An 11,496-nucleotide genomic window follows, 5' to 3' on the forward strand; every position below is an offset into this window, starting at 1 on the left:
AGATCTAAAAAAAATGGATCGGACCATTTCTTCTGATACCTCCCCACATAGGGTTCATGTTTTTTGAAAAACCAAAAGTTCCTCCCCACAAAGGGTCAAAGTTTCGAAAAACCCAAAATGAGTATCCAACTCTCTTCAAATTTCACACATTCACATATTTTTGCATTTTTATTCCCCTTACCCTGCTCTCCTACAAACAGAGAATTTCCGCCAGAAAACTAGCCTAATATAAAATCGGACTTACTATGTTTTGGGGCATACGAATGAGTAAAATATTTAATTTTGTCTCTTTTTGGTTAGAGTTTCAATCCTTGGATTCTCCCAATGACTTGAATATCGACAAATTCATTACAATTTTTTTCTTCTTTCAGGTCTGGTATGCTGCAGTGACCCAGTGTTTCTACTCGCTCTCAGTGTGCTTCGGCAATATTATCATGTATTCTTCGTATAACAAATTTGGACACAATGTACATCGTGATGCTACAATTGTGACGGGATTGGATACCTGTACCTCGCTGCTGGCTGGTTTTACAATATTCGGTATTTTGGGTCATTTGGCACATGAAATTGGAACGGATGATATTGGTAGTGTGGTCAAAGGTGGTGCTGGTCTGGCTTTCATTTCATATCCTGATGCCATAGCCAAATTCCAAAGTTTGCCGCAAATATTTTCGGTACTGTTCTTTTTGATGTTGTTTGTCCTGGGTATTGGTTCGAACATTGCCATGACATCGTGTACCGTTACGGCCATAAGAGATAATTTCCCTAAAGTGAAACAATGGCAGTGTGCCTTGGGCATAGCTATTTTTAGTTTTTGCATCGGATTGGCCTATGTTACACCGGTAAGGGGAAGGTGATACTTTTTTCAAGTCTATTTTGTTGAATTTTGCCCTTGTTTCTTTTTCAGGGTGGCCAATTCATTTTGACTTTGGTGGATTACTTTGGAGCTTCCATGATTGCCTTGGTTTTGGGTATTGCAGAATTGTATGTCTTGGGCTGGGTTTATGGTGTAGATCGTTTGTGCCGTGATGCTGAGTTCATGATGGGTCGCAAGGTTGGCCCCTATTGGCGTTGGTGTTGGGCTGTTGTCACGCCTCTGATTATGACAGCTATTTTGGTATATTTCCTCTCCACCTATACACCATTAACCTACAACAAAGTAACATATCCCAATTGGGCCTATGGTAAGAATGAGATGATATTATTTTTAAAATTAATATAAATTTTAAATATTTAACTTTTTAGCCATTGGCTGGACCATCACCTGTTTTGGTGTCCTTCAACTACCCATCTGGGTTGTGGTTGGTGCCATCCGTGCACCCGGCTCATCATGGTCGGAAAAACTGAGAAATGCCTTCAAGCCCAAGCACGACTGGGGTCCCAGAGATCCTCTGTTACGCGAACAATACAACAAAGAAATTGCCAACGAAGCCATTGCCAATGAAAATCTGGGCTGTTGGGGTTTCATTAAGAAAAATATTCTTGGTTGAGCCAAGATCTGCAAATAGTATTAGATACCACATAGTTTTAATTTTGATTTATATAAATTTTAAGTTTATTGTTTTGTAAAAAGAAATTATTAACGTAGATACACGCTCACACACCGATAATGAAGACAAAATAAACAACTTGCCAAATGTACTTAAAATAAAGTTAAACAAAGTGATTTTATGTAAATTAATTTATGTATAAAAAATATATATGTAAAGGAGTTTAAGAATATGTGTATTTTATAAAAAAATTAAAATGGTAAATAAATGATTTTGTATTATAACTGTAACTGAAAATGTAGCTGGATAAGAGGTCATAGTTACTCACGTGAGAGGCATTGAAATAAATGAAACAACTCATTAATGTAGAAGCTGCAATGGATATTTTTAATAATTCAATTCAAATTTCAATAAATTCCGATCGTTTTTGATTGCCATTGATGTCAATTCTGCAGCGACCCTAAATAATGGAAACTACCAGAAGTCTTTATCTTGAAATTATTAGTAAAATTACTTTTGAAACCATTCAGCCACATTCCCTGGCAAATATCCTCGAAATAACATAAATAAGGAGATTCTTTTACGAATCTTTTATCTACACTGGGAATTTATTCAAAAATATTAATAAATCCTGAGAAAGACAGATATGGAATTCCAAAAATTACCAATTAAACGAAACCCGTTATATGGAGACTATACGAAGATGGGCCTGCTTACGTCATTTGTCATAAGCTGTAGTACCCATTACGATACGAAATTTGAAACAGTTCCATGTCGCTAAAATCATGAAAATACCGAATATCGGGTGGTATCGTTATATGGGGGCTATACGAATATGAACAAGTAAGTTTTACTTTATTTATTAATTCTTTCCATCGGTGACCTATAGTGAAATTTTATGATAAATATTTTTGTCTTTGACGTCATCCGCCTGAAATAATGTTTTGTATGAGTTTTTGCATAAATGCTCATGAAGGCACTAATCCTAACATATGTTGTTAATATTTATAAATTCTTAGCATTTGGGTAAGGTTAAGAGTTTTGATATTTTCTAAGTAGAACTTTTCGACAAATAATTTCCAAAAACATTTAGATTTGTTACGACCCCGTTTAAGAGAGTTTTTAACAATTTTCTGAAGAGTCCAAAAAGACCTCTTCGTTGACTCGCTTGAGGGTTAACTAAAATAATCCTCCCATTTTTTATCAGTAATGTTGCCATAAAACACTATATACCCACGATAATAGGATTCCGAAAAATCCTAAATTTAAAAGCTCAAAAAATTGAAATAGGTGAACATTTTTGGTCCTATATTTAGATTTCTTTGCGATTTACACTTTTAAAACGCCGATTTCTGTTTTTCTGTAATTTTTTTAAATTGTTTTTTGTTGCACAGTGTTTCCTTAAGTATTTTTACACATATATAATTGTACATGAGTGAGTAATTTAATACGTTATATATTTTTTTAAAAAAGGTATTTTAATGTAAATCAATATCGAAAATATCCATATAAAAACTTGTGTAATGTTTTCTTAATAAATTCTTTTTTAAGGACGCTACTGTTTTACATATTTTCCGGCAGCTTCATCTAAAATGCAAATGAGATCACCATTAGTTGGTTGTACCAGTCCTGCTGGTAATGGTTCCTTGTCCACAAAAACTTTCTGAAATATAAAAAATAATTTAAATATCATAAGCATTAAATATATTCCCTTTCACCCACCTTCACCATATCGGCCTTCCCCTCGCCACACATAGCAAAGAGACAACATGATGCATTATTGATAAGTGGTAATGTCATAGTTACACGTTTTGGTGGTGGCTTCGGAGAATCTTCTATAGCAGCTATCAACTTGTGGTTTTCCTCGAGCAATTTATGACCTGGAAACAGTGAACAGGTATGACCATCTGGACCCATACCCAAAAGTAATAAATCAAAACGTGGCACCACCGCTTGTTCCATATCAAATTCTTTTAGAATTTTCTTCTCATAATCGTGGGCACATTCCTCCACTGTACCGCTCAGATCGATCCATATAAATTGTTCTTCTTTGAGAGATGTTTTGGGTATCAATGCGGTTTTGTAAACACCATATGTGGAGTCGCTATCATTTTCGGCAACAAAACGTTCATCACAGAAAAATAATTGCCATTTACTCAGATCTACTTTCATCGATTGTATGGCAGTGCTTAAATAGTTGACCAATGAACCACCTGGAATGGGAAAGAGGAGTATTAATGTGAAATGAATTAAAAAGAACTATAAAAAATTGTATAATAAACTTGATGCTTGGTTTTCCGATCTAATATGATATACAACAATCTTATGGTCTGTTTACAAAAGCAACAAAAATGATAGTAAAAGCAACTTTAAATATGGGCATGTTCTCTAAAGCGTAATAAATACGGAGGGAAAATACATGGTTGAAAGTAGAGTTTATTTGCTGGACGTTCTGATTTTTTTTACTACATAAAATTGATTGCAAAATAATATAAATTGTGGTCGGAAAGTACATACAGAAAATGTAGGGACCTTTCACAGGTCATTTTTAAAAATTTTCATCAGGTACCCCTCGGGGTTCTTAGTACATAAATATATTTTTATACCCTCCGCCTTGGAGGGTATATTAATTTTGTCATTTCGTTTGTGACATCCCTGAATATTCGTCGTAGACCCCATGAAGTATATATATTCATAATCAACATAAAATTCTGTCTGTCCGTTCGTCTGTCTGTTGAAATCACGATTCAGCCCACGTTATTTGACGTAGAGGGTCAAAATTTAGCAGAACAATTTGTATTATTCCTAGGATGATTGGTATTGAATATATATCGGTCCACCTTTTAATATAGTCCCCATATAACGGTATATCGCGATATTTGGTATTTTGATGATTTTTCACATATTATTCCACGGAGTTGTCTAAAAATTGGTATTCGTAGGTCATAATGAATTCTTGCTGGTTTCTTTAATGGTTTTCTTAATGAAGTCTATATTTGTTGAGCTATGGCCCTTAAAAATACCGTAAGGGCCTGGTACATTTTCATTGTTTGTAAGACCAATCAAGGCAATGCAGGTGTGAATATAGGTACATATGGACAGACTGATACGCGAATAAACCTCCTTTTAGAAAGCAAAGTTTAAGTGGTTAGCCGACCTTCAACTTGGAAGTAAAATCGTTCACCAATTGACAGTAAAGTTTTAGTTATCCGGGCTTTGTAATCAGGAGCGGCAGAGTTTCAAATTGATACCTATATATCTTGGATTCTCCTACGATCACAGGAAAGCCACCAGGCACTAACGGAATATTAGAGGTTCATAACTCGGGAAGTATGTCTTTGTACTCAGGAACAAAATGAAAAATTATTTAAATTTGCAAACATTGTTGAAAAACGCTAATTACAATAATCTCCGCATGACCGCGTAAAAGAAAGAACATGAAAAATATACTAATATGTGATAGAACATTTCAAATTTTTTGACATATCAATGATCTAAAGCGTTGATGCATCTACCTGTATTCTTCTACCATGGTAGCCCCATAAAGTAACCTCCTGATTTCGGATATATTGAGGGTTTCGGCCCAAATCTCCAACCAAATCAGCTGTTATTTGACATTTTGATTTCTCAATGGGTAGTTAAACTTCTCCCTATTTAATTCAAGGGAACTTCCAGATTTAAGGGACATTGGGGATAGCTTGATTTGCGAGTTACGTCTTAGACTAACGTAACGTAGATTTTACTTTTCGTCCACTGAACACATTTTTCCTACCACATTAATCGGCTACACGAATAAGAAGGTTTAGAGCTTTCGGAACCTTAATCTACGCAGGTATGGACACACCGGGTATTAGAAAGTTTTGTGTGTAAACATTTCAAAACGATATGCATTTACCTATTTAACTAGACCCAACATGAAAATGGTAAACAATATGGAACTCCAATTTTGGGATCCTTAGCCATATATTTATTACATTACCATCACCCCTTGTATTGGTTACATTTACAAAGGTCACTAAACTGCAGTAAAGTAAGATTCGAAAAACATCATACGATCGATCATTGTCAAGGTCAATGGTTGCACTTACCGGACAGTCCCACTCTAAATACTCCTCTGGTTTTAACAGCCTCTTCGGCTCTGTCTTCAATTTCCTTCTTCAGTCTCTCAATGACAGCCGCTTCATTTTTAACAACAATTAAATTCATATTTTTAAATGGGAAAATTTGGAAATTAGTTTTGGAATGAATGATTTGTTGATTTGTGAGAGATTTGCGAAGCAACAGATTTTCGCTCGAAGAACAGTAGGTCTCTCCAGATCGAAATTAACGAAGAGAGAGATTTGATTTTATTTCCTTCTCCTTTCCACTCGAAAAGTTGCTGTAGTGAATGGCTGGCCAAGAAGGAATTCTCCGTCGGAAACCAAAATTAAAGACGTCCCCCGACAATGAAATTGCATTTTTTTGTTCACAACTCCTTCACCTAGCTGTTGCACTTTGTTTACCCACCTAATTGAAAGCGATGACATTTGCAAACAAAATATGGAATAGCAACGTTCCACAATTTCACAAAACTGTTTTAACCCTGTCTCAGAACCTTACGACAATTTAAGACAATGTTAAAACAAAAAGTTGGCAATACTAGTAGTTTGAAAAATCATAATAGATGGCGGTGGTGACAAGTTTCACAATGTTCTTTGCAGATGACGCTTAAGCACATGTATTAAACCTAAAATGTTTTTGGTCAATGAAATAAAGGTAGAACAAAGCTACAAATCGATTTTAATTTGGAGGGTATATTACATGGCAGAAGAATACAGGTAGATGCATCAACTCTTAGGAGCATTGATATGTTAAAACAATTTTAATGTTTTTTTCAAATATAAGTAGATTTTTATATGTTTTCTTATACTACGTCATTCGGAGGCTATTATAATTCGCGTTTTTCAACAATTTTTACAAATTTAAATAGATTTTCATTCAACATTTTCAATTCCAAAATTGGTTTGACAGTTCATTGTCCCAGCAGCTGTGTCGACGCGTCTACCTATATTCTTCTACCATGGTATATTATGTTCGACATTCTGTGTGTAACTCATGGAAATAATTTTAGCCCTAACAAATCGACGTGGAATTCTAAGAGGATTTAGCCCTGTCCGTCCGTTCGTCTGTTGTAATCACGCTAGATTCAAAACGAATTAAAATAGGAAGCTAAAATTTTGCACAGATCTGTCTTTTGTCTGCAGTCAGTCAGTTCGAAGATGGGCTATATCGGTCCACGATATCATATAGTCCCCATATAACGGTACCCCCGATATTTGGTATTTTAATGATTTTAGCGATATTATTCACCGGATTTGTTACAAATTCCGTATTTGAAGTTAGGAACTGTTACTTCAGTCTGTGACACAAATTACTTAGGCAGGACTACGTCTTTGTATCATTTGAGCGGTATTTTTCGACGGATTGTTGTATACCCTCCACCATACTATGGAGGGTATATTAACTTTGTCATCCCGTTTGTAACTCCTCGAAATAATCATGTCAGACCCAACAAGGTATATATATTCTTGATCATGTCCGCCTGTCCGTATATCTGTCTGTCCGTCTGTCTGCCTGTCGGTTGTAATCACGCTATCTTTCGAACGAATTTAGATAGAAGGCTAAAATTTTGCACACGTGTTTATTATTCCAGTGGGCAGGTTAAGTTCGTAAATGGGCCATGTAGGTCCACGTTTTCATATAGCCCCCATATAACAGTACCTCCAGATATTCGGTATTTTTATGATTTTAGTGACATTATTCACCGGAATTCTTTCCAATTTGGGATTTGAAGTTCGTAGTGGATACTACAGCCTATGACAGAAAATTATCTGTGCAGGTCCACGTCTTCGTATAGCCCCCATATAACGGTACCTCCCAAAATTCGGTATTTTGATGATTTTAGCGTCGTAATGGGAACTACAGTCTGTGACAGAAAATTGTCTATGCAGGTCTACGTCTTCGTATAGGCCCCATATATCAGTACCTCCCTATATTGGGTATTTTGACGAGTTTAGGTACAAGATGTCGTATTTGACGTTCGTAAAATTGTCTATGCTGGTCCAGGTCTTCGCACAGCTCCGATATAACGGTACCTCCCTATATACGATTTTTTGATGATTTTAGCTACATTATTCACCGTTTATTTCAAGTTTCGAATTTGAATATGGTAATGGCTTATGAAGAACAATGCCTATGTAGGTCCACGTCGTATAGACTCCAATATAACGGCTATATTCGGTATTTTTAAAATTTTAACAGAATTTTTTAAGGATTTTATTTTTGAAAATTTCCAAATGGTGGAGGTTATTCAAAGTTCGGCCGGGCCGAACTTACTGCTTTTTAACTTGTTTATTTTCTTGGCTAAACATGCAAAATCTGGGGATATATGTGTGTGCATTCTTTTCAGTTATATGAATACTATTTCGAAAATATTTCAATTCAGTTGGAATCAAAATGCTTATAACAATGTATCTAGGGAAAACATTTATAGTTTTTGTTCGAAATAAATATTTTTGCATGTTTTTGGAAAAATCTAATTTAAACTTTCATTCAGTTTTGTCGTTTTTTTATTATTTATTCAAAATCAATGGAAAAATTTGTTTTTTTTTTTAATGCAATTCAGCTTGTTGCATTTGTTTTAATAGTAATTCTGGCATTACAATCCGTTACATGCAAACTTATCTAACCTTGCCCACCTTGCCATAATAGTCTTATCTTCTTCCTAACTTGAACTATGTTTTGCGTAAAAACCCAAAATACCATTTATGATTTGTGATCATTTCAAGCTTAGAATTTTTTGAAAACAAAAAATGGAAAATAATGACAACATATTTTTGCAGACTTTGCATTTTTGCCATTTCCATCGAAACTCAACTACCTTTCTGGTAGTGCCATGGTTTTAATGATTTCTTTTATGATTGGTATTGAAAATGGGCATGACCAGTCCAATCTCCATTTTGAAGATTTCGTTCACAATTTTCAATCAAATAACATGGATTTCCAAATGTTATTTGATAAGCTCGTGCCTCATCGACATAACGGTTTTGGACCAAATAAGTTTCAGGACATTTGAAGTCGATCTAGGTGTACGTCCATCTGTCCGTCTGATTGGTGTGCACGATAACTCTTGAAAGGGGTACCTTATTTGGTCCATGGTTCATTAAACTTAGGTCGAGTTTGGAGGTTGGAAAAGTTTGAGCAAATTGTCAAAATTTTCACAGAAAATAATTAATCTTATGGAACAAGAAAGGATCATCTAATTCTGTGCATGGTTTGCAAATCCTAATATTTTTGTAGGGTATGTCAGGTGGGAAAGTCGAAAATAGGTCCAGCCCATCAAATAACTATCCCACAAAGGGTTTTAAATTTGAAATAATCATAACTCTTATAAATTGGGAATAAGAGTCCGAGTCTTCAACTTTTGCAAATCTCAATATAACTACTAATGCAAGATATGGTATGAAGAACGAATTAAACGAACCGCTCCTTCTGGTACATCTCCCACAACGGATCAAATGTTGTTGAAGCTTATAAAACTCGAAATGACCATCTGCCTACTTTCAATTATTTCTATCAACACAAAATCAGGTGTGAACATGAAATGTATCGGACTATTGCTTCTTGTGGTACATCCCCCATAACGGGTTATGAAATGCGAATTAATCATCCGATTCTTTCTAAACTTCACACATTCCAATATTTTTTCAAACACAAGACCAGGTGTTTTCTGGTACTTCCCCCACAAAAGGTCACAATTTTTAATATTATATCTCTCATAACCTCTGAAGCTCTGACGTGATTCCTTTCAAACATCATATATAATTATATGATTACTCGCATAAAATGGGAAATAATAGTTCGATTTTCTTTAAATTTTACACAAAAAAATATTTTTTTCAGTGCTTCGGTCCGCTATATGTGGTACCTCACGCATATTTCGACGTTTTACGAAAATTATCGTATATCTCATAAAATGCGAAGGAAGTAGTAGGTATAGTCCAAATCGGGCACCAATAGTGATCCATTCCTTTGGAACCCCCCATTACGAGTCAATAGTTTGAATAAACATAGCTCAAGTAAAAATATTTTTAAATAAAATATACTTGTTTACTTGTTTACTTGTTTAAGTTTGATATTCAACTCTTCAAAAGATCCATTTTATGGTACATATATTTCAATATAGTACTGTCTAGTAAAAAATTCAAACCTATTTAAGACAATAGTAAAATCCAACCAGATATTAGCAGTTTTCCAACAAATATATGCGTACTTTAAAATTGTCGAGAAAACTGAAATACAATTGTAATTTTATACTTCATGATTAGCTATTTTGGATTTTAGTAAAACTTTTTCAGTATTTTTGGATATTTAAATATACAAATTATTGCCCAATTACATATCATGTAAGAATCATATGTAAAGTCACTTTTTATAAATTTATCTCTAGTATTTTTGTAGCATACTTTCAGGGATTTTTTTTAATACATTTATTGTACATTTATATTTAAATATTGTATACGTATAGAAAAAATATAAATTACATTTGGCCAAAATTGTATTAAGCGAATGGACCATTTGAGGCGAAGATTTCAGGCACTTATTTGAATATTATGTGTTGTTGTTTTTTTTTTTTTGAAAAACGTTCCTATATCCCCTTTACAAGCAATCAGCTAATTTGAGAAAACAGAGCAATTTCCCACCATTGAAAGAGATAAAGGGCGTTAAAATTGTACACTTTATTAAAAATTAGAAAAGAGAATGAGCCAACAAGGAAGACAATTTCTAATAGTTGTGATCTTTTGATTAGGCTCTAAGCCACGAGGAAGTTAGGATCTTTGCTTAATGGCACAAAAATAAAATATAAAGTCACTTCACATATGACTCTAACATCATGTGCAATCTGGGCTTTACATCAATTGAGACCAACTTCTGGGGAAAGAATCACAATTTCTTACCTCCAGCTACTGAACAGGGCATTGTGGTTAAATTTATCACATTTATTTAAAAAAAGTTATGTTAAAAGCGCCGGTTATTTTGAATTGCAAATGCGAATACAGTTAAAATGCATGTTTCCAATTCAATTCTTCTGCAATCATCAAATTTTTTGTTTACCTGGCCATTGTTTTTGTAACCAGAACTTGTAGTTTAGAATAGCCATTTTAACATTTACATTTGATATATTAGAGTGGGTCTTAAAATACGGAAGAAGTTAATGCATATGTGTGCACGCATGAAAGTTGACTTGTGATTGACTTTAATATTGATCACAAATAATAGCTAAAAACGCCGAAATGTTAATATTTAAGGAGTTATGGCCACTTTAAAGTATTCAATAATTCATGCCTTTAAAAGTGATCACCAATTATATCTAAAAGCGCCGAAAACTCAATGTTTAAGGAGTTATGGCCACTTTAAAGTATTCAACAATTCATGCCTTAAAAAGTGATCACAAATAATAGCTAAAAACTCCGAAAACTTAATATTTAAGGAGTTATAGCCATTTTAAAGTATTTAATAATCCATGCTTTAAAAAGCGATCACAAATAATAGCTAAAAACGCCAAAAACTCAATATTTAAGGAGTTATGGCCATTTTAAAGTATTCAATAATTCATGCCTTAAAAAGCGATCACAAATAATAGCTAAAAACGCCAAAAACTCAATATTTAAGGAGTTATGGCCATTTTAAAGTATTCAATAATTCATGCCTTAAAAAGTGATCACAAATAATAGCTAAAAACACCGAAAACTCAATATTTAAGGAGTTATGGCCTGCCTTAAAAAATAATAACTAAAAACGCAGAAAACTCAGTATTAACGGCCAGAGGAATAGTTCCTACAATTTTCACTTTACGTTAGATTGAGTTTTTTATGTTTTATAATTACTTTTAGGCGCTAACGACAGAAGCAAAATATTTACATACTAGAATGTGTCAGCGAAGAGTCCACCTTTAAATTTTAGGTTC

General features: G+C 34.0%; 2 protein-coding genes across 3 annotated transcripts in view; one reads left to right on the plus strand and one right to left on the minus strand.

The window, feature by feature from the left end:
- LOC101887417 (sodium-dependent nutrient amino acid transporter 1) overlaps positions 1 to 1,589 on the plus strand; it is a 44,901-nt gene extending 43,312 nt beyond the window's left edge. For both annotated transcript variants that reach the window (XM_059128403.1, XM_059128402.1), the window contains exons 6-8: positions 372 to 842; positions 908 to 1,184; positions 1,246 to 1,589. In XM_059128403.1, the coding sequence (XP_058984386.1) occupies positions 372 to 842; positions 908 to 1,184; positions 1,246 to 1,490 (993 nt within the window). In that variant the 3' untranslated portion in view covers positions 1,491 to 1,589. The remainder of the gene's footprint in view (positions 1 to 371; positions 843 to 907; positions 1,185 to 1,245) is intronic.
- A 1,182-nt stretch (positions 1,590 to 2,771) lies between these two features.
- On the minus strand, positions 2,772 to 5,903 carry LOC101887592 (probable 6-phosphogluconolactonase). Its single transcript, XM_059128415.1, has 3 exons — positions 5,579 to 5,903; positions 3,213 to 3,703; positions 2,772 to 3,153 (listed from the first exon to the last, which is right to left on the minus strand). Exons 1-3 carry the CDS (start codon positions 5,694 to 5,696, stop codon positions 3,046 to 3,048), a joined length of 717 nt encoding a protein of 238 aa, XP_058984398.1. The 5' UTR covers positions 5,697 to 5,903; the 3' UTR covers positions 2,772 to 3,045.
- Between the last annotated feature and the right edge of the window lie 5,593 nt (positions 5,904 to 11,496).

This window comes from Musca domestica, unplaced genomic scaffold (assembly GCF_030504385.1).
Source record: "Musca domestica strain aabys unplaced genomic scaffold, Musca_domestica.polishedcontigs.V.1.1 50, whole genome shotgun sequence".
In the NCBI taxonomy this organism is placed as follows: domain Eukaryota; kingdom Metazoa; phylum Arthropoda; class Insecta; order Diptera; family Muscidae; genus Musca; species Musca domestica.